Consider the following 23966-nt stretch of genomic DNA (forward strand, 5'->3'; position numbering starts at 1 on the left):
CCTGCCGCCCATTAATACACTTATGACATCTTCAAATGGGGGGGGGGGACACGACTAGATATATAAAGTGCATTCATATCTAAAGAGTTACACATGAAAATACCCTGGTGATGTTCTGCAGTCGCCTCGTATACAACATTTGATCTCAAATGCTTGAGTACAGAGCCAAAGCAAACGTTTTAGCTTCATTGGCCAAACAAATAGATAGAGGTCACATGTGTAGGGAAGTGTTTCAGGTAAGGTGACATTTAGTCGACAAACTCATTATTTTATCTGTATTCTTTTACAACAGACACGGAAAACACATTTATGAAACAGAGAAACTCTGTTCAGCATTATTTGCAATACGTAGACATTCAAAATAATGATAAAAACAAATAAATTAAAAAAAGGGCCGTCTTATAATTCTAGTACAATTTGATTAGCTGCAGTACATGGAAATAAAATGTCATGATAACGACAAAGGACACACGGGTTAGTGCTTTTACAAGCGTAATATTCTAAAAACAAAGATAGCAAAATACTGGCTTTACATAAGACAAATGTTTAAAGGACTTTTTTGCACATAAGCGCGTTTCATTTAAGTAACAGGGAATGAAAAATATTTACCACTTGAAATCAGGACATTGCGAACAAAGCTGTTAAAATAATTCTGAACGAGGCCTTACTAAATTGCACATTTAAAAATATCAGTGGTATTTAAGTATCATAGTGCCTGTGCTAAACTTGTGCAGTGCTGCGCCTTTATAGTCTTGGTCTCCATTTGGTCTTCCGCTGGGCTAGATAGCTGTTCTTGCCACAGAAATAGAATCTAGGATATTCTATTTCTATGGCAGCCTCTATTCCTCACAGGTAGGGGTACTGACTGAGCTTCCTCTGGCTGAGCTGGTAGGCTGCTGCGCTGGACCGTGGGACGGGGTAAGGCTGGGCCGCCAGCTGCTGCTGCTGGTGGTACTGTCCCTGGGCATGAAGGAGCCCCAGGGAGGAGTAGGGCCCACTGGGCCGGGCGTGTCTAGAAGAGCCCCCGGCGTGGAGCTGGTCCATGGCCTGAGAGACAGAGGCCAGGGCGGCAGAGGCAGGGTAGGCGTACAGGTTAGGGGTAGAGGTGAAGATGGAGGAAGCCTCTTGCAAACGGTAGGAGTGGGAGGAGACTGGAGGAGGGTAGGTGGGCTGACGACGCAAGGAGCTGCTGTTGCCTCCTATTCTGTCTTGTGATGATGACATCACAGACTGCTGTACCTGGGGAGGAATATAATTGTACATTATAATATGATACTCGCATTTAGATACTTTCTGCCTCCGAGACTAAACTTGAAATAAGAAGAGGATAAACAAAAACCCTAAGACATGACAAGTGAAGTCAAAAATATTGCTTTATACCTGACTCAGGTTGAGGGGTTGAGATCTGCTAGTTGTGGCCCTCTGATGGCGATCAGAGCTGGAGGCCCCTCCTGCCCTGCTGGACTGCTGAGCTGTCACCTTCTTGGACTTACCAGAGACATTAACGTGTTGATCTGAGAAACAAAAACAAGAAAAAAAACATCCCACATATTTAATGCTGTGACAATAGTTTAGTGTGAGAAGTTGCAGGTGGTACACAAAGTTCCCAAAGCAACAAAGCTAGAGGCCGCCCCACTGTGGGGAAACACCAATGGTAGGGGAAACACTAGGCTGGAGGTGTGTACTAACCTGATTTGTGGGTCCCGCTCTCCCCAGACTGAGTCTTCACTGAGGGCAGGATGATGGCAAGGGACTTGGTGGAGGACTGGGACGAGGAGGAGTTGGTGGCAAGGCGCTTGGGGCTCAGGGGACTGCTGATCGACGAGTCAGAGTCATGCGAGTCGTGCACCGTCACACAGCTGATCACATTGGCTCGCTGGTTAACACCAGAGCTGTGACAGAGAAGAGAAAGAATACTTCAGAATTTTATTTTCAGAAAACAGATATTCATCTTTTGCTTTCAACCCAGCCCCTTGAGAGACAGGACGCACATACCCAAAGGGGTTGAAAGCCAGGGTCATACACAGTGCTGGATTCAGCTACGCACAACAGCAGCGTCTCATGAATTCACACATTAGATGGATGCATAAGATTACACTGGGCGTGACCTCACCCGGCAGCAGGGAACTTCCTGTCATCTTCGTCCTCTGTGTCGCTGTGGATGGAGATAATGCTGGCAGCAGGGCTGGGAGTATCGGAGATGACGATTGGATCACCATTGAAGGCAGGGGTGTTGTCGACCACAGAGGCAGCTTGCTCCAGCGACAACACAGGCCTGCAAAGTGGCAGCACTCCTTTTTAATGTAAAGTACACAGATGTTTCAATGCATTTAAAACATGTAAAGATTTAAAAGTGGTCAATCATAAAGCTCTCACCGATTCACATAAATGACATCCATGGTGAGGAAGGGAACAATAAAGTATAAAAGTCCCTTTTGGGTTTGAAAGTTACCTGGCCCTACTGTCGGCATGTCGAGCCTTACACCCTTTCCCCTGCTGGGGTCTTGCCTGGGAGGGGGCCGTGGGTGCTTGACGCCCCAGTGCAAGGTCCTGCTGCATGATGCCATCGTACTGACTGCCATGACGACCCCTGGCATCACAACAAGTTGGAATTAGCTTCCCTAGCATATTGGAATCAGTACAACACGCTGGCATAAGTGGGTAGTTATCTGAACCAACTAATGTCTCCACATACTGTAACCTAGATACCAATTTTTATATATATGGCAGGAAGCCTTGTGGTTAGAGCGTTGGACTAGTAACCGAAAGGTTGCAGGATCGAATCCCCGAGCTGACAAGGTAAAGATCTGTCGTTCTGCCCCTGAACAAGGCAGTTAACTCACTGTTCCTAGGCCGTCATTGAAAATAAGAATTTGTTCTTAACTGACTTGCCTAGTTAAATAAAAAGGTAAAAAATAAGTACATTTGGCCTTAGTGACGGAGCCCAGAGGGACAGCAATGCAGTACCTCCGGTGTGATGCTTGTTGTCCTGAGCCGTCTCCACCAGAGAGAGGGGCTCCCATGGGAGGGTCAGGGACCAGTGTCTGGCTCTGGCTGTGGTTGTGAAGGGCCATGCCTGGCATCTGCTGCCACGTGGAGGGGATAAGGATCTGCTGGGTCCCTGCTGGCCAGCCCTGCTGTACACACACACACAGACATTAACACAGTTATTGTAGGTTTGCTTCTCGAACAACAGATACTGAAATCATACTGCAAGTTGAACAGTCTGTTTTGAGAGAAATTGAAAAATGCTGTGCTAAATGTGAGTATGACAGTCAGACCACCACAGAATGCAGGTGCATGACGAGCACATGCAGTTCGTAGACAGACATGATTCGGTGTCTGTTCCCGTCACACCTGAAAAGTTATAGGCATCCAGCACGCCCCCACTGAGTCAAGATCAAATTCAGAAGAGAAAGATACACTGGAAAAAAAACATCCAATGACCGGTCTCTGTTCCCCAGACTTCCAAAGCACGACCTAAACAATAGTTACTGCCGAGGAAAGAAATAGGATTGAAAATCAAAACACTGTTCAAATGGGAACTCCAACTGGCAGAAGAGAAAACAGGTCATGCTCTCAAGCCAAGCACACATGTCCTGGAAGGCAGTCCTGTAGAACTGAGAAGGTCTGTTCAAAACACTGGTTGAAGACCTGGAACTCAAGACGAATCTATGAAGAGAAGCATGACAGATAATCAAGCGGCAGCATTCCAGCGGGCATTTCCCATGTCTGCTGCACGATTCCAGGACCAACGCAACGGCATTAATCATTTGAATCAACAGCAGGTTTCCCAAGGTTGCAGCGATGAAGGGCACATTTACATTTGGTTGAATTTATTTACATTTCAGCAAGACTTCCCGGAAACTTCAGCTGTCACTGTATAATAATGCAAAAGCCTTATTTTTTTGGGGGGGAGGGAAGAAGAGAAAGGGACAGATGAGACGCTGCAAGCAAAAGCACACACTATAGTAAGCAGCAGCACATGCATCCCATGCTCTGCACACCCCTGAAATGTGTCAGGGGGAGAAAGGGGTACAGGGAAGACGGGGGCAACAGGGGGTAGCAGGAGTGGTGTTTGTGCTTTACCAGCATGGTGGAGCTCTGATCCAGCAGGCCGGGCCTTCCAGCCCCACAGCCCAGGGGCAGCGAATACAGAGGGGCCATTCCTGCCACAGGGGTGTGCAGAGTGGCTACCATCAAAGGATTGCAGGAGGCCTGGTGGGGGAGGAGGTTTGAGGGACGGGTGTAGGGGTTAGATAACTAGACATGGGGGGGGAGGACAGATCTGATCGCCACATCCCTTCACCACAGTCTGAGATTTGATTCCCAAAGAAAGGAGAGGAACGTTAAAACAGGTTTAACACGTTGTGATGAATCCCGTCTTTACTCTGGTGAGATACACCCAAGTTATTCATAGGATTCCAAACATGGATTCAGGCTGCGGGTGGGTGGTCACGCAGCAGTCAGCCTCGCTGTACCTGTGTGAGCATTCCAGGCTGGAGATGTAGAGGCTGAGTGGACTGGTTCTGGGGCCCCATGGGAACAGCGTTGTCCATCCTCACTGGGAAACCAGAGTGTTTGCCGGACGTCTGGAGGCCTACAAAGAAAGGAGGGAGGTAGATGAGTTACAATGTCATGAATATACAGCTCTGCAGAAGCAGACTACAGACCTTACGGCTAATTTAAAGACAATTGGACGGAATCAAAATTAAGTTCAGATCCTCCCGTGTTAATAGATCACATAAGGCTACGGACAAGATGTCCCACTGACTGTTGTCTCCCACATTACAACATATTTACTTAGCGGCGACATGAATTTGGTCTTCATACGAGCGCAAAAAGAGAGGCAAACAAACTGTTGTTCTAACATTGTAACCCTGCTCCATACGGTTCCTTCTCTGCTCTGCTCACCCTGGATGGTGGGGGGGCAGACGATGAGAGTCTGCTGGAAAGGCTCAGCCTGGCCACATAGCTGGGTGGGTCTGGTCTGCAGAGGGACACTCTGCTGGGGGAGACCGGGGATGTTGATAGTAGCCTGCTGATACAGGCCCGGCTGGTAGTTCAGCAGAGGGACGTTGCTGCTCACTGACAGTGACTGGCCACCGGTGGACGCCATCTGACACAGCGGGGATAACATGACATGTGTTGTCAAATATGATTCACGTGTTGAAAGGACATCCTGAGGAAGTCTGACAATACAAGGCATTCGTTTCTCACCTGGTTGTGCTGGTTGAGCTGGCTGCTAAATGTAACAGTGAGGTTTGTAGCTGCACTGGGATTGTTGTTGCTAGAAAACAGATTCTTTCCACTCTCGAAAGCGCTGACCCTGCGCTTGCATATGTCCATGTTCTGGAAGCATGACTTCACACTGAAAAAGAATCATATTTATCAAGGCACATGTAACTCTAAAGGAGCAAGTTAAACAGGAGAGGCCATGGAAAATCATAAAAGAGAAAAACAAGATTTACAAAGCTGTCCTAATCCTGGACTGTTGTATGTAAGAGCTCTATGCCATTTAAAAATCTAAATCTAATAGAACGTAAAAGGTTGAGTAAGTTAGAATGTTGTCCACAAATGTACCCATATTTCTATTGGCTGAAATATTTTCTTTATTTTCACAGCCATTTAAAAGTTGTCATTAGTTACCACAGCCACAAAGTCATAATTATGGCTTAACCCCCACTTCTAAAATGTATCTTAAAATCAGATTTTAAACCTAAGGTCTGGAGAATTTTGTATCGCAAAAAACAGTTTGAATGGTCCGGTGGAAGTGGAAGATTTTGATTGGATGTTACATTTCAAGAACCCCCCCGACACGCTTATAGAAGGGGTGCTGTGTGTAATGTGCGTCACTGTTTTCTGTCCAGGTAGTTGTTGCTATGCTAGTTTCAAGTGGCCAAGTGTTGCCAACTGTCTGCGATTTATATGTATTGAAAGTAGATGCCGCAAGTAAAGTCAAACGTCACAACATGTTCTAAAAACGTTCTGGTGACAAAACACTTTTTGTCCTCGTCTCCATTCAGGACGTCCACATGGCTGCTGGCTGTGCTTTGCTACCACTGAACATCTCTTGAAGAGGGGTAGATCCGCTTTAATATTGCAGATCGATTGTAGCTTCCATCAATGTAATTGTCTGCCTCATTTCCAATCCCCCTTTTTTTATTTTTTTATTTCCCTTTATTACCTTCCCCTAACCCCTTGTTATTGGAGTGAACTAATGGGCAACACCCACTTCGGCTTCTAGACACACTATAAACATTTTACGGACACAATGTATTTTACAATAGTTGTTTTTAAATGCCACCCTTCAGCTACCCTCAGACCATCCCATTTATCTCTGAAGACCATCCAGTTCTATTTGCCATATATTTTTTAACTGTGCCGTTTCACAAAAGTTATGAACCTATATACACTTTAAGGACACAGTATTGTACATTAGTTGTTGTTTTTAGTCGAACTTTGTATAATCATTTACATGGCTCATCGCGCTCTAGCAGCTCCTGACCTTGGTCGTCAGTTGAAACAGTGTTTCCTCCGACACACATTGGTGCGGCTGGCTTCCGGGTCATAAAGCGTGGTTTGGCGGGTTTATATATATATATATATATTTGTTCTGTCTTTTCTGGTGGATTAAACTGAAATTGCAACCAACTTCCTATGGGTTGTTTTAAATAGTGATATTTTGGAGATGATTTCATTTTCAAATAACCGAAAGTTAGAGCTTGTAATCTGAACAAAGGGGAAAAGGCCATTCTTGAACATGGGGTGAGGCATTCTTACTAATCTGCTAGAGAACAAGTTTGGATTTAAGTATAACTTTTGAATGAATGATGCCTTTAGTGAGAGGTCTAATGCTTTAATATTTAATCATTTCTGCCCTCCGAATTCATATTCATTTTTAAAATAGGCACGTTTAATTTGTCTGGCTTGCCGTTCCTAATAAAAAGGGAATATTTTTTGCTCATATAATTTAAAAAACAAGTCGCTAGGTGGTCCAACATGTAGTACAGTAAACATTATCATTTGGTATTCTAAAATTGTTTTTTAAAATTTATTATCTGCAATCTACACACAATACCTCAATGACAAAGCGAAAACAGGGTTTTCAAAATGTTTGCAAATTTATTAAAAATAATTTGGAAAGGCACAGACCCGTCTATGTAAGGTCCCACAGTTGACAGACCATGTCAGAGCAAAAACCAAGCCATGAAATCAAAAAGGTATTGTCACTAGAGCGCCGAGACAGGATTGTGTTGAGGCACAGATATGGGGAAGGGTACCAAAAAATGTATACTTCATTGAAGGTCCTCAAGAACACAGTAGCCTCCATCATTCTTTAATGAAAGAAGTTTGGAACCAACAAGACTCTTCCGAGAGCTGGGCACCCAGCAAAACTAAGCAATCGGGGTAGAATGGCCTTGATCAGGGAGGTGACCAAGAACACAATGGTAACCCAGACAGAGCTCTAGAGTTCCTCTGTGGAGATGGGAGGACCTTCCAGAAGGACAACCATCTCTGCAGAACTCCGTCAATCAGGCTTTTAGAGTGGAGGAGTGGCCAGACGAAGCCACTCCTCAGTAAAAGGCACACGACAGCCCCACTTGGGAGTTTGCCAAAAGGCACCTAAAGGACACTCAGACCATGAGAAACAAGATTATCTTGTCTGATGAAACCAAGATTGAACTCTTTGGCCTGAATGCCAAGCGTCACGTCTGGAGGAAACCTGGCACCATCCCTACGGTGAAGCATGGTGGTGGCAGCAGCATGCTGTGTGTATGTTTTACAGCGGCAGGGACTGGGAGACTAGTCAGGATCGAGGGAAAGATGAACGACGTAAAGTACAGAGAGATCCTTGATAACCTGCTTCAGAGCGCTCAGGACCTCAGACTGGGGTGAAGGTTCCCCTTCCAACAGGACAACAACCCTAAGCACACAGCCAAGACAACACAGGAGTGGCTTTGGGACAAGTCACTGAATGTCCTTGAGTGGCCCAGCCAGAGCCCGGACTTGAATCCGATCTAACATCTGTGGAGAGATCTGAAAATAGCTGTGCAGCAACGCTCCCCATTCAACCTGACAGAGCTTGAGAGGATCTGCAGAGAAGCATGTGAGAAACTCCCCATATACAGGTGTGCCAAAATTGTAGCGTCATACCCAAGAAGACTTGAGGCTGTAATCGCTGCTAAAAGGTGCTTCAACAAAGTAAAAGGGTCTGAATACTTAAGTAAATGTGATATTTATATTTTTTTATAAATTAGCAAAACTTTCTAAAAACCTGTTTTTGCTTTGACATTATGGGATATTTTGTGTAGATTGATGAGGGGGGGGGGGTAAAAACAGATTATATTTTAGAATAAGGCTGTAATGTAACACAATGTGGAAAAAGTCAAGGGGTCTGAATACTTTCCAAATGCACTGTATGAGCAGCTCCATGGTAAGAAATGTGACCGTTCCTGGTGCAAAAACAATGTCCTATCCCGGAGCTCAGGTAAATGACATTACTAAGCTGCTCCCGAATGTACTATCGTAGTCCATGTGGGTTTTAATGACATTATGAAGGGCAGCTCTGAACAGTTGAAAGTGAATTTTAAAAAGAGCTGATAGAGACTCTGCTAGACACTAACAAAATACTCATATCTGGCCCTGTGCCCTCTTTGAATCGTGGCATAGAATCCTGCTAAAGCGTTCATTCTCTTCACAGCCGGCTACGGGACAATTGCAGCTCAATGGGTTTAACTTTTGTTGACAATCTTTCGATACCTTTTGGAAACAAAACACGTTTTATAAAAAGGATGGGATCCACCCAAATAATGCAGGTTCCTGGATCCTTTCAAAGCCCAGCTCAGCTAATCCCTACCATTGTGACGCAGAGTTGTCATAATGCTTCAGCAAATTAACATTACACCAGGGGCATTGGTAGACACAAAGTAAGTAACCTCATTTATGTCCCTCTAACTGCCCAGAATGCCTCTGCTGATCCTGTATGTAGTAATCATGTGCCTATGAACCAGGTTTATACTGTTAGCACGGAGGCTGTGTGCCCTAGGAGGAACTCCACTGTGTGCAGCTCACCCTGGAATAACATGAGCATATCTTCTTCTGGTAAGCTTCCCAGTAGAGCAATGAAAACAAGTAAGCATCCCAGAAGAAAGGTGCTCAAAATAGTCCACATTAACATATGTGGCTTAATAAACGAGATTCATGAAATCAGTAAATTTGCTAGTAACAGATGACATTCATATTCTGACTATCTCTGAAACTCACTTACCTTTGTTGATACAGCGGTAGACATACAAGGTTATAACATTTACAGAAAAAAATTGAAATGCCAACGGTGGAGGTTTTGCTGTTTATATTCAGAACCACATTCCTGTAAAGATTAGAGAGGATCTCATGTTAAATAGTGTTGAAGTAATATGGCTACAGGTTCATCTGCCTCACCTAAAGCCCATTCTGATGGGAAGCTGCAAAAGATCACCAAGTTCTAACAGTCCGTATCTGGATAACATGTGTGAAATGCTTGATAATGTACATGATATCAACAGAGAGGTATATTGACTGGCTTTCATCAAGCTGCCTACGCAAGAAAAAGCTTAAAACTGTAACGAGTGCCTGCAACCTGGTTCAGATTATAAATCGACCTACCAGGGTAGTTACAAACAGCACAGGAATGAAATCATCAACACGTATTGATCACAGCTTTACTAATGCTGCAGAAATTTTCATGAAAGCATTATCCATAGCCATCGGATGTAGTGATCACAATATAGTAGCCATATCTAGGAAAACCAAAGTTCCAAATGCTGGGCTAATATAGTGTATAAGAGGTGATACAATAAGTGTTGTAGTGATTCCTATGTTGTTGATATAAAGAATATGTTGGTCCGTGGTATGTAATGAAGAGCAGACAGACACTGCACTTGACACATTTATGAAATTGATTATTCCTTACTAATAAGCATGCACCCGTTAAGAAAATGACTGTAAAAACGTAAATCCCCTTGGATGGATGAGGATTTGAAAAAGCGTATGGTTGAGAGGGATGAGGCAAAAGGAATGGCAAATAAGTCTGGCTGCACAACCAATTGGTAAACTTACTGCAAATTAAGAAATCATGACTAAACTGAAGAAACTACACTTTGAAACAAAGATAAATGACAAATAATGATAGTAAAAAGCTTTGAAGCACCTTAAATGAAATGTTGGGAAAAAAGGCAAACTCAGCTCCATCATTCATTGAATCATTCATCACAAAACCAACAGATATTGGAAAGATTAGCAAACTTATACATGACATGCCAGCAACAAACACTGACACTACACATTCAAGTATAAAATGTGACCAGATTATGAAAGACATGCATTGTAATTCTGAATTCCGTAAAGTGAGTGTGGAAGAGGTTGGATGGAAAATTACAGAGGATAATAGCTGACGATATTGCCACTCCTATTTGCCATATGTTCAATTTAAGCCTACTAGAAAGTCATTCAGCTACCTAAGAATAGTAAAGCCCACTTTACTGGCTCAAATAGCCAACCAATTAGCCTGGTAACCAACCCTTAGTAAACTTTTGAAAAAAATGGTGTTTGACCAGATTGCAATGCTATTTTACAGTAAACAAATGGACAAACTTTCAATATGCTTATAGGGAAGGATTTTCAACAAGCACAGCACTTACACATATGATTGATGACTGGCTGAGATAAATTCATGATAAAAAGATTGTGGGGGAATGTGGATTCTGACATTATCGATCATAGTGTGCTGCTGGAAAATGTATGTGTTATGGCTTTACACCCCCGGCTATATTGTGGATAAAGAGTTACCCGTCAAATAGAACACAGAGGGTGTTCTTTAATGGAAGCCTCTCCAACATAATCCATGGAGAATCAGGAATTCCCCAGGGCAGCTGTCTAGGCCCCTTACTTCTTTCAATCTTTACTAATGTCATGCCACTGGCTTTGAGTAAAGTCAGTGTGTCTATGTATGCAGATGACTCAACACTATACATGTTAGCTACTACAGCGACTGAAATGGCTGCAACACTTAAAAGAGCTGCAGTTAGTTTGAGTGGGTGGAAAGGAATTACTTTGTCCTAAATATTTCTAAAACTAAAAGCATTGTATTTTGGAGAAATCATTTACTAAACCCTAAACCTCAAGAAAATAATATGGACATTTAGCAAGTTGAGGTGACTAAACTGCTTGGAGTAACCCTGGATTGGTCATGGTCAAAACATATTGATACAACAGTAGGTAAGATGGGGAGAAGTATGCCTATAATAAAGCGCCGCTCTACCTTGTTAACAGCACTATCAACAAGGCAGGTCCTACAGGCCCTAGTTTTGTTGCACCAGGACTACTTTTAAGTTGTGTGGTCAGGTGCCACACAGAGAGACTTTTTGAGCCAATTGCAATTGGCTCAGAACAGGGCAGCGTGGCTGGCCCTTGGATGTACACAGAGAGCTAATATTAATAATACGCATGTCAATCTCTCCTGGCTCAAAGTGGAGGACAGATTGACTTCATCACTTCTTGTATTTATGAGAGGTATTGACATGTTGAATGCCCCGAGATGTCTCTTTGAACTACTGGCACACAGCTCGGATACCCATGCATACCCCACAAGACATGCCACAAGAGGAACAGACTATGGGAGGCACACAGTACTACATAGAGCCATGACTACATGGAACTCTATTCCACATCAAGTAACTGATACAAGCAGTAAACTGAGATTTTAATAAAAATAAGATAAAAATGCACCTTATGGAACAGCGGGGACTGTGAAGCAACACAAACATAGGCACAGACACATGCATACACATGGATTTTGTACTGTAGATATGTGGTAGTGGTGGAGTAGGGGCCTGAAGGCACACAGTGTGTTGTGAAATCTGTGAATGTGTGAAGTTTTAAAAAATTGTATAAACTGCCTTACTTTTGCTGGACCCCAGGAAGAGTAGCTGCTTCCTTGGCAGCAGCTAATGGGGATCCATAATAAATACATACAAATGAGCTATGTGAATCCATTTGGCAGCTTATCGCCAATGCATCCAGAGGCCTACAGTATTATGGCATTACTGGCCTTATAGACATCTGTCATCTAAAGCAGAGAATAGCTCAACTCACACATTGTTTACATGTTGAGCTATACACAAAGTGTACAAAAACATTGACATCTGCTCTTTCCATGACATAGCCTTCACCTTGTCAGCCTATAATCCCGTATTGATGTCACTTGTTAAATCCACTTCAAATCAGTGTAGATGAAGGGGAGGAGACAGGTTAAAGAAAGATTTTTAAGCTTGGAGACGATTGAGACATGGACTGTGTATGTGTGCCATTCAGAGAGTGAATGGGCAAGACAAAATATTTAAGTGCCTTTGAATGGGGCATAGTAGTAGGTGCCAGGCGCAACGGTTTGCTTCAAGAACTGCAGTGCTGCTGGGTTTTTCAACCTCAACAGTTTCCCGTGTGTAATCAAGAATGGTCCACCACTCAAAGGACATCCAGCCAACTTGACAACTGTTGAAAGCGTTGGAGTCAACATGGGCCAGAATCCCTGTCCAACGCTTTGACACCTCGTAGAGTTCATGCCCCAACGAATTGAGACTGTTCTTAATGTTTTACTGTTCTTAATGTTCTCAATTGAAAATAATACCAGTAGACACTGTATATGACGCAAAGCATATACAGTGGCAAGAAAAAGTATGTGAACCCTTTGGAATTACCTGGATTTCTGCATAAATTGGTCATCAAATTTGATCTGATCTTCATCTAAGTCACAACAAAAAATTGTATTTTTCTTGTCTATATTGAATACACAATTTAACCATTCAGTGTAGGTTGGAAAAACGATGTGAAACCCTAGGCTAATGACTTCTCGGAAAGCTAATTGGAGTCAGCTAACCTGGAGTCCAATCAATGAGATGAGATTGGAGATTTTGGTTAGAGCTGCCTTGCCCTATGAAAAACACTCACAAAATATGAGTTTGCTATTCACAAGAAGCATTGCCTGATGTGAACCATGCCTCGAACAAAAGAGATAGAAGACTTAAGCTTACCAAATGTTGACTTGCATAAAGCTGGAAAGGGTTACAAAAGTACCTCGAAAAGCCTTGATGTGCATCAGTCCACAGTAAGACCAATTGTCTATAAATGGAGAAAGTCCAGCACTGTTGCTACTCTCCCTAGGAGTGGCCGTCCTGCAAAGATGACTGCAGAATTCTCAGTGAGGTTAAGAAGAATCCTAGAGTGTCAGCTAAAGACTTACAGAACTCCGGAACATGCTAACATCGGTGTTGATGAGTCTACAATACGTAAAACACTAAACAAGAATGGTGTTCATGGGAGGACACCACGGAAGAAGCCACTGCTATCCAAAAAAAACATTGCTGCTAGTCTGGAGTTTGTAAAAGTGCACCTGGATGTTCTACAGCGCTACTGGCAAAATATTCAGTGGACAGATGAAAGGAAGGAGCACACAACACTGTGTGTGGAGAAAAAAAAGGCACAGCACAGCAACATCAAAACCTCATCCCAACTGTAAAGTATGGTGGAGGGAGCATCATGGTTTGGGGCCGCATTGCTGCCTAAGGGCCTGGACAGCTTGCTATCATCAACGGGTAAATGAATTCAAGTTTATCAAGACATTTTTCAGGAGAATGTTATGCTATCTGTCCGCCAACTGAAGCTCAACTGAAGTTGGGTGATGCAACAGGACAACGACCCAAAACACAGAAGTAAATCAACAACAGAATGGCTTCAACAGAGGAAAATACACCTTCATGATTTCATGAAGACAAAGCAAGCTTCAAAAAGTAATGTAGTTTTATTGGGATTTGCAGCTGTTGTTGGTAAGTACCGTAATTTCCGGACTATAAGCCGCTACTTTTTTCCCACGCTTTGAACCTCGCGGTTTATACAATGACGCGGCTAATTTATGGATTTTTCCCGCTTTCACAAGATTCATGCCGCCAAAAAACTGAGCACAGTCACATAATGTGACGTAAATCGAGCGCGCTTAAACTTCCCATCATTCTTATTACGGTAGTCATTTTGTCACCCTCATCATGGCAAAGACACGAAGAAATGCATATGATGCAGCTTACAAGTTGAAGGCGATCGATCTGGCTGTTGGAAAAGGAAATAGAGCTGCTGACAGCGTGGAGCATTGTCAAAAAATCCACTATCATCAACGGGTTTCGAAAGGCTGGACTGCTGCGTGTTGAAGAGGGCAGCGATTCAACATCGGATGAAGCAATTCTGAGGCTATTCAACTCCGACACCGAAGAAGATGACTTCAGTGGTTTCAGTGCACAGGAGAAAGATAGTGACCAATGACTTTCTTGGTAGGCTACTGTTTAATATTTGTTCCAAGCAGTGTTTCGTTTAAAGGCTGTGTAAAGTTCATTTGTTTCAATGTACCGGTAGGCACCTGCGGCTTATAGACATGTGCGGCTTATTCATGTACAAAATAGATATGTTTAAATAACTCAGTGGGTGCGGCTTATATTCAGGTGCGCTTAATAGTCCAGCAATTACAGTAATGAATCTTACAGCTTTTGAAGTAACTTATTCATCCTTAAAATTGCATTTGAAATAAATGCCTTTTGCGGCCTTCTCCCTGAGTGTGCTGCACAATCGAAGAGTCTCTCACTCACACGGCTCTCCATCACGTGAATCGGTCTTCCTCACAGGCTACAAGTTAAGACAGACACATCGGGGATGCAACTGCGCTCATCCTTATCTAATTCCGAGGTGCATATTGAAGATGTTGGAAGAACTGTCCACATTTACTTTTTGTCAGCCAACAATATGAGTCGGCCTAACAAACAGCAAAAGCACTAGCCTATGTCAATCTACTGTCCCCCATAGTACAAAAGTCAACCTATTCTATTCTGTGCGAGAAATAAATATTCCAAACAGTCTGGGCCAGTTGTGGGATGCGATAGATCCCAAATGAATAAGGCCAATAGCATCCCCCCAAAAATGTTTATGCAATGTGGCTGACGCAACAGATCAGAACATTTACCTTAAAATGTTGCTAAACTATTAGGCTATTTCTTCACATTATAAGCGCAGCAATGCGCACACGGCAGTAGGCTATAAGCACAAATGTTCCATTAGCAGGAAAACACCATTCTCAAAAGTGACCACAAATGCAATTATGCATGTAATGATTTTATTATAAATGTGTATTTTTAATAGTGTAAATTATCTTCCCCACACTTGAAACTCACGCGCTGCTTATACCTCAGCCAAAAAAGAAACGGCCCTTTTTCAGGACCCTGTCTTGCAAAGACAATTCGTAAAAATCCAAATAATTTCACAGATCTTCATTGTAAAGGGTTTAAACACTGTTTCCCATGCTTGTTCAATGAACCATAAACAAACAATTAATGAACATGCACCCTTGGAACGGTCGTTAAGACACTAACAGCTTATAGACGGTAGGCAATTAAGGTCACAGTTAAGAAAACTTAGGCCACTAAAGAGGCCTTTCTACTGACTCTGAAAAACACCAAAAGAAAGATGCCCAGGGTCCCTGCTCATCTGTGTGAACGTGCCTTAGATATGCTGCAAGGAGGCATGAGGACTGCAGATGTGGCCAGGGCAATAAATTGCAATGTCCGTACTGTGAAACACCTAAGACGGCGCTACAGGGAGACAGGGCGGACAGCTGATCATCCTCGCAGTGTCAGACCACGTGTAACAACACCTGCACAGGATCGGTACATCCGAACATCACATGCGGGACAGGTACAGGATGGCAACAACAACTGTTCGCAATAGGCTGAGATAGGCCTACAAGCCCTCAGACCAGCATGTTGTAAGGCAGGTCCTCACCAGACATCACCAGTGTGTCACAGCATCATACGACTGTCTGCAATGACAACAAGCTCAATCTAAACGCAGTGCGTTACAGGGAAGACATCCTCCTCCCTCATGTGGTACCCTTCCTGCAGGCTCATCCTGACATGACCCTCCAGCATGACAATGCCACCAGCCATACTGCTCATTCTGTGCATGATTTCCTGCGAGACAGGAATGTCAGTGTTCTGCCGTGGCCAGCGAAGAGCCCGGATCTCAATCCAACTGAGGTTGGATTGGAGGGTGAGGGCTAGGGCCATTCCCCCCAGAAATGTCCGGGAACTTGCAGGTGCCTTGGTGGAAGAGTGGGGTAACATCTCACAGCAAGAACTGGCAAATCTGGTGCAGTCCATGAGGAGGAGATGCACTGCAGTACTTAATGCAGCTGGTGGCCACACCAGATACTGACTGTTACTTTTGATTTTAAAACACCCCTTTGTTGAGGGACACATTATTCTATTTCTGTTAGTCACATGTCTGTGGAACTTGTTCAGTTTATGTCTCAGTTGTTGAATATTGTTATGTTCATACAAATATTTACTCGTTAAGTGTGCTGAAAATAAATGCAGTTGACAGTGAGAGGATGTTTCTTTTTTTGCTGAGTTTATATGCCAGTTAGGATCTACACCCGTTGTAAAGCGGATTAATGTGCTTAATTTTAAGAAGTTATTTTGCCATTTTAGTTGTGATACAAACCTTATTAAAACATATAGGCCTATGGGCTAGGCTACATAAGGTGTGCAACTATAATTCAAACAAGTTCTTTTTTTTTAAAGGCATTGTTTCTTATGCTGGGCATCATTCACAAGTGACAATATATAATTCACAAGTGTTAGGCTAATAGTCACCCATCAGGCTATTTGTTTTTTAATTTTGTCTTTACATATACTAAATAATATATGCGTGACATTTGTTTTGATTTAGAATAGACCATCATCATGCACCTGTATCAAAATAGGGGCAGCGTGGAAAAAATGCATGTCATCTATGCACTTAAATAGCGAATGGAGGACGCTTTTCTCAGTGGTTTATTTTCATGCCAGCCAGGTAGCCTATACTCCTGTTGTAAATAAGCAATGTGCTTAATATTAGGAAAGTTGAGAAATAAATATAGTAGGCCTAGCCAATAGAAAGCTGATGGGATCCTCCTCTTTTTATTAGCGGCCATCACTCGGTTTTCTCCCGCAATTGCACAGCCTATAGAAATATAGCACATGAGCTCATGGGCGCTCATTAAGTGTTTGATTAGATTTTCAAATACATTTGCATTGATGTCAGAGTGATTAGAGGGACAATAGAGTGCTGAATACCAGAATTTGACTGCCTTCATGACTCGTGACCTCCGGAGTGGCGGTAATATGGTCCCCGCAACAGCCCTAGCCCTGACTCTACTTACTGTGAGCTGTGAGGAAAGTGCAGCAGGTGTGTCATGGTGACGAAGGGGTGGTTGAGGGTCTTCATGGGGGTGATGCGTTTGTCTGCGTCCAGCGTCAGCATTTTCTTTAGCAGATCAATAAACTCTCTCCGGTCAGCCTTCTCTGCCAGGACATCAGTCCCCACCAGACTAGTCATGTTCACCTGCAACAAAACACAGAACGTTGCCTTCTCTGGCTAAGAATGTCTGCTAAATGACTCAAATTTAAACATTAAGTCTCGCCTGACGAAATCAAATACATTTATGACATGAAACAAACCAATTTATTAGCATAATACAAAAACATTAAGACATCAAACGCAGAAGTGAGTTATTTAACAGAATGAATGGTAACCTGCTCACCCTCACCTGCATCATGTCATCCAAACAGTTGAAAATGTATTTCCTCGCCTCCTTTGACTTTATCCCCAGCTCTGCCTCATGCTCTGAAGGTGTCTACAGACAAAAACGAAATACAACAGAAGACTATTACGTACAGTAGCACTACACACTACTGCGCGGAATAAGGGAGCAATAATATGGTAATAAATTGGAAACTAGTTACAACTAGTAATAACATGCTACCAAAAGTACTGTCTCATATAGGCCTAGCTACACTCATGAACAAAATATGTACATATCAACAACCCAGAGATGTTCTGTTGGCACATACTGTACCTTGAGCCTCCAGAGGGGGTAACTGGAGTCAGGGCCTCTGTTGAAAAAGCGGCTGGTCTTAGTGCCTGCACTCAGGAGGTACTCAGCAGGCAGGCCCTGGGTCTGGGAAATGTACCGGATCTGATGCAACCAAGGGAAATGCAAATTAGAGATTGTATTATGAGCGCTGCTTTTTTAGTACAAACAAACGCACATTGCATTAAAGACAATACTGTATAAAATGCTAGATAAAATACAATACAACTACAAAATTAAAGAGACAAATACATGTCAACGATGGATGAGTGTATTGTCTCACTGACAGTAGAATAATTGCTGCTGACCTGACCATACTCTGAGGCACCGGGATAAAGAGGCCAACCCAAGAACAGTTCAGCAATGACACAGCCCAGAGACCACATGTCAATCGCTTCACAGAAGGGAAGACCCAGGATGATCTCTGGCGCCCTGTAATAACACACACAAACCATTGGACATGTCCATAGTTGTACATTGAGCCTGCAATACATCCTCCATGGCTACTGGGACTCAGATTGTGCCCATAGAAATATAATTACTAAAACTAGTATCCCCATTTAAGTAAATTGCAGTGGTCTGATGGGCTTTGCCTGTTCCAGTAATTCTATTTCTATGCTTGTGCCTCCCATGAGACAGTCAGACACTCACCGGTAGTAGCGGGACTGCAAGTAGGTGGAACACACGGCCTTGGAGACATGGCTGGCAGAGCCAAAGTCGATGACCTTGACCCTGTAGGGCTGTCTGAGAGGATCTACAAGCATGATGTTCTCTGGCTTCAGGTCAGCATGGATCAGACCTAGGCTCTTCAGCTTCATCAGGGCCGTGGCCACCTGATGGAACACAAGAGAGTCAAATATACACTCCCTACATATTTATTCCAGGCTGCATGACATCCGGCTGAGATTGGGACTCCAATAGGGCGACGCACAATTGGTCCAGCGTCGTCCGGGTTTGGCTAGGGTAGGCCGTCATTGTAAATAAGAATTTGTTCTTAACTGACTTGCCTAGTAAAATAAAGGTGAAATAAGAATAAATCTTCAGACAGTGAAGCTAAAACTTTTTATTTGGCTCTATACTCCAGCATCTTGGATTTGAGACAAAAAAAACGAAATATAACTATTGTAAAATAGATTGTGTCTGTAAAATGTGTATAAGATGTATTAGCTGAAGGTAGAAGCCTAAGTGTTTATTAGTTTACTCCAATTGGAATGCTTACAAGCCCTTAAGTTGGTAAAGGGCTTGTAAGCATTTCACTGTAAGGCCTACACCGGTTGTATTCGGCGCATGTGACAAATACAATTTGGTCCCATATTCCTATCTCGCAATGACTACATCAAGCTTGTGACTACAAACTTTTTGGATGCTTTTAAAGTTTGTTTTGTTTGTGTTTTGGATTATGTTGTGCCCGATAGAAATTAATAATATATAATGCATTGTGTCATTTCGGAGTCACTTCTACTTTAAATAAGAATACAATATATATTTCTGAACGCTTCTACATTAATGTGGATGCTACCATGATTATGGATAATCCTGAATAAATTGCAAATGCATCCAAGCGTCACAAGCTTGATGTAGTCATTGCGTGCTATAAAATACAAATACTAAACTTTTATTTTGTATTTTTTTATGAAAGCAAATTGGAAGCTACAGTCTTGTCCCATCGCAGCAACTCCCGTACGGACACGGGAGAGGCGAAAGTCGAGAGCCACGCGTCCTCCGAAACACAACCCTTCCAAGCCGCACTCCTTCTTGACACCCTGCTCGCTTCACTGCACGCTTAACCCGGAAACCTGCCGCAACAATGTGTTGGAGGAAACACCGTACAACTGGCTGTAGTGACGCCTTAAGCACTGCAATTCGCCACTTGGGAGGAAAAATACAAAACTTTTGACAAAATGTAATACACTTTAAGGGAATTTGTCCAAATACTTATGACACCTTCAAATGGGGGGACTAGATACCTAAAGTGCATTCATTTTTAAACAGCAAAACAGGTATGAAAAAAAAAAGGGGGTAACATTCTGTACTGTAGCCTCCTATAAAAACACTCAATCTAAAATCCAAAACGCTGGAGTATAGAGCCAGATTAAAATGTATAGCTTCACTGTCCAAATAAATACATAGGAGAGTGTATATATTATGTAGGTGGCTGTATGATATGTGTAGGATATGGGTAACGTGCAATATATGTATCAATGTATGTGGCAAGTGGGTAATGCATCGTGTTGTTTTGCATACAGTCAACAGCAGTACTGAAAAAGTGTTCAAGACCATTTTCCCCATATGGATAATAAAGCATATGGTGGACTGTATCATACCTGCTGCAGCACAGGCCGGATGGACTTGAGTAGCAGCGGGCTGAACTTGCTGTGCTTCAGGAAGTCATACAGGTTCTGCTCCAGCATCTCAAACACCAGGCAGGTGTGGTTCTTGTGTTGGAAACACTCGTAGGAACGCACAAAGTTGAACTCGTCAGCATTCTCTGTGCTCAGTCTGCTCAGGATACTCACCTGGCGAGTGGAGAAGGGCAGATGTGTTAAATTATATTTCTAATTATTCTTTCTCCTCCCAAACTTTTACAAAATGTTTTGGTTAAAGCTTACAAGAACGTCACTTTTGCTTAGTGATACAACACTAACCTCAATTTGACCTTGCCGGACATATGAGGGATGATTCTTCAAGATCTTGATGGCCACAATCTCATTAGTGCCACGCTTCCAGCATTTAGCCACCTGACCAAATGTACCTCTCCCTAGGAACTCCAGCACCTCATAACTGTTGGACACAGAGCACAGGATCTCATGCTGCACTAGCTGGTAGTCCCCCTCACTGTGGGAGTTACTACTCTTAGTGGTGGAGGTGGAATGTGCTATGGACTGGGCTGTGGTGGTCCCCCCGCCAGCAGCTGTGCGGTTGGAGAGCACAGGGGCCGAGAGCTCCTCCAGGATCTGAACACTGTCACTGCTGTCCACCTCCTCACTCTTCCTCTTCAGGCTGTTACCATACTGATTTTGGTATAGGTCGCCTGGCTGGGAGGATGATGATGCGGCATCTTTGACAAGGCAACTGGCGGAGGAGGAGGAAGATGAAGAGGAAGGTGGTCCTCGGACGCTGCCGGTGCTGTCTGCCGCCCGTACGACCGTCTGCTCCCGGGAGCCTGCCCCCGTTGACGGGTATCCCTGGTTGGAGTTGGAGGAGTTGTATGCTGGGTTGAAACTTGATACAGAGGGGGAGGATGTGTTTCCATTGCCCTGGCTGGGGCCCTGCTGCTGGTAGTAACTGTTGTTGTTGTCTCCCACTTGGCTGCTCACATCCCACACACTGTTCTCTACCTTCAGTTTCTTGGAGCGAGTGTAGGCGCTGGAGGAGATTGAGGGTGAGGAGAACACCTGGAGCTCGGAAGCCATGTCTACACAAAATGGGAGGCAAATAGAGATGATTGCATGTTACATTTACATTTTAGTAATTTGGCAGTGACTTACAGTAGTGAGTGCATAAATGTTTCATGCTGGTCCCCCGTGTGAATCGAACTCACAATCCTGGCGTTGCAAGCGTCATGCTCTACCAACTGAACCACACGGGAAAATCACCATAAATTGACAGCTGGTGTTAAGTAGCTAGTGGTCTTACATAGTTGTAATAGATCAGACAGTTGAAATCAGTTTAAATTAAATCACCTTGACAACTCATACCAAGTGAACTATATTTACAAACTGTAGTAGATCATCAGTGTTCTGCTAGCGGCGCCAGCCATGTTATTGCGGAACAAAGCAGCAGCCAAGCAGCCTAGGAAGCTATAGCTAGCTAAATGTTATGGAAAACTGGTTGTCAACAGCCGGATAATAACATAATGTAAAACAAAAACAGATTAACGTCACCTGTGTTTGGTTTAGTCCCGCAGTTCCGATCGTTTTCCCGAAACAGCAGGCCACATTGTTCTTGGTCAATGAAGTGTTAGCTAGCTGCAGCTACAGCGAGATTCATGTAGAAGACCTCACCTAGAGATCTCTCCTCTGACGCGACATCATTCACACCATCAATCGGAACATCATAGTAGCATTAGCTACGGAGATATCACACGACATCATATAATTTGGAGGTACCTAGCTAGCTAGAAAATGACAAACTAATTCCAAAAACACTAGGAGAGACCATGATCCATCACTAGTATTACTATGCCAGCAGCACAAATGATGACGCCACTTTGTATAATAATGAGGAAATCTTCAAAATAAAAGCCCACATTCTTTAGAGTCCAAATCAAAGAAAACCTTTCTCTAACTATTTGCCAAATCACGAGGTTTCGGCTTTGTGACACACTGCACACATGCTCTGATGTTGCTCAGTAATCATGTTTCCATCCTTTTTATGAGCGTAAAGTAATTTACATGTCGGTTCTACAGTTTCAGACCGTCAGTGTGGTTGAAAGTATGGATTATTGCCGCGTTCTATACAACTACGAACTCAGAAAAAAACGAGGTCAAATTATGACGTCAGTGATTTTCAATTCGGAAAGTCGTTGCTCTAGAAAGAGGTTTGAGTTGGATGACTGTTAAAATAGATTTTTTTCCCAGTTGGAGCTCAATTTTTCCGAGTTCCCAATTGTTTTTGAACGCTCGGAAGTCGGAGATTTATGGTTCCCAGCTGTGAGTTCCCAGTTTTGAACGAGGGATATGTCCCTCACGCTCCTCGCAGGTTGAGTAATAATAAAAGCAAAGTCATGCCGCCATGGTTCATATAAAACCTTAGGTCAGACCATGTCTCCTATTTCTATTTGCAACGATACACTACATGACCAAAATGATGTGGACACCTGCTCTCGAACATCATTCCAAAATCATAGGCATTAATGTGGAGTTGGTCCCCCCTTTGCTGATATAACAGCCTCCACTCTTCTGGGAAGGCTTTCCACTAGATGCTGGAACATTGCTGCGGGTGTAACAGTATAACTTCCGTCCCTCTCCTCTCCCCAACCTGGGCCGTGGGGCAGAAACTGAATGGCAGGGGTTGGACCTTGGCCAGTTTACCCAGCAGCACCTGGCCTACTGTGCATCATACTCCTCCATCATACTCCTCCGACCCATGGTGAGGACCCTCTCACAGGGGTACAAGCTGCACTTCTGACGCCAATCCCCACCATTCTCAGGGGTAAGAATGACCTCAGTCACAGACCCCCTGAAAGTTTTCACCCTCAGCCAGGAGATTACATCTCTCTTAGAGAAGGGCGCGATCACAAGAGTAAAAGCATCAGAACAGCAAGCTATTTCCTATTTCCTCGTTCTGAAGAAAGACTGAGGCTTCCATCCAGTTCTCCCCTTTCATATGTTTCGGATAGTCAACGTTCTCCAGACTGTAGCTACAGGGGAATGGTTCACGTCCCTGGACTTAAAGGACATACACTTCCACGTCCCTGTGTTACCTGAACACAGACATTTTCTTGTAGTTCACCTTCCAAGGCTAGGCATACCAGTTTGTAGTATTACCCTAGCCTCTCCCTGGCTCCGCCTATCTTCACAAGATGCATGAATGCAGCCCTGAGCTTCCTCCACCTACAGGGGATTAAGATCCTTTCTTACCTTGACGACTGGCTCATCTGCGCCCCCTCTCACGAACGTGTGGCCGAGAGCACAGCACTGACCCACATAAATACACGGGGTCTTACTGTGATCAACGAAAAGTGCAACTTCACACCAAACCAAAAGTTCAAGTTTAACACCTCAGCGTGTGGACAGCATTCTTACACTCCTGCAACAATTCCAGTTGAAAGCATTGGTGAAAGTATGAACATTCCAACAACTGATGGACATGCTCGTGACGTCCTCCGGGGTGACACCGTAAGGCCCGCTGTCTTTAAGACCACTTCGAGTGTGGTTCAACAAATTCCGCTTGGACCCCAAGCAGGACAGAAACACCTAAATCCGAGCGGCCGTGGAAAAAGAGAACCTACCTGACTACAGGTATCCCTCTCAGATCA

The 23966-nt window shown here is 43.6% G+C and overlaps 1 protein-coding gene across 7 annotated transcripts; it reads right to left on the bottom strand.

Moving 5' to 3' along the window:
• Positions 1 to 247: 247 nt before the first annotated feature.
• On the bottom strand, positions 248 to 22195 carry LOC112221804 (homeodomain-interacting protein kinase 1-like). Of its 7 annotated transcripts, none has more exons than XM_042303748.1 (18): positions 21871 to 22195; positions 20632 to 21401; positions 20311 to 20502; positions 18638 to 18819; positions 18295 to 18418; positions 17972 to 18091; positions 17657 to 17749; positions 17276 to 17457; positions 5221 to 5371; positions 4915 to 5119; positions 4482 to 4600; positions 4090 to 4218; positions 2968 to 3134; positions 2453 to 2590; positions 2114 to 2275; positions 1690 to 1892; positions 1381 to 1514; positions 248 to 1239 (listed from the first exon to the last, which is right to left on the bottom strand). In XM_042303748.1, exons 2-18 carry the CDS (start codon positions 21397 to 21399, stop codon positions 847 to 849), a joined length of 3462 nt encoding a protein of 1153 aa, XP_042159682.1. In that variant the 5' UTR covers positions 21400 to 21401; positions 21871 to 22195; the 3' UTR covers positions 248 to 846. The 7 variants fall into 7 exon arrangements, with proteins under 7 accessions (XP_042159682.1, XP_042159687.1, XP_042159683.1 ...); XM_042303753.1 differs by having other exon boundaries at positions 17663 to 17749; positions 21871 to 22194; XM_042303749.1 differs by having other exon boundaries at positions 2968 to 3137; positions 17663 to 17749; positions 21871 to 22194.
• Between the last annotated feature and the right edge of the window lie 1771 nt (positions 22196 to 23966).

This window comes from Oncorhynchus tshawytscha, linkage group LG22 (genome assembly GCF_018296145.1).
Source record: "Oncorhynchus tshawytscha isolate Ot180627B linkage group LG22, Otsh_v2.0, whole genome shotgun sequence".
NCBI classification, from domain to species: domain Eukaryota; kingdom Metazoa; phylum Chordata; class Actinopteri; order Salmoniformes; family Salmonidae; genus Oncorhynchus; species Oncorhynchus tshawytscha.

Excerpts from the sequence above, each read along its gene's own strand:
- LOC112221804 (XM_042303747.1), bottom strand. The coding sequence starts at position 21,399 with ATGGCTTCCGAGCTCCAGGTGTTCTCCTCACCCTCAATCTCCTCCAGC. Across the intron at positions 5,372-17,275 it reads CACTTTCCTCACAGCTCACA|TGTGAAGTCATGCTTCCAGA; the intron begins GTAAGTAGAGTC and ends ATTCTTTTTCAG. Across the intron at positions 1,515-1,689 it reads GAGCGGGACCCACAAATCAG|ATCAACACGTTAATGTCTCT; the intron begins GTTAGTACACAC and ends TTTGTTTCTCAG.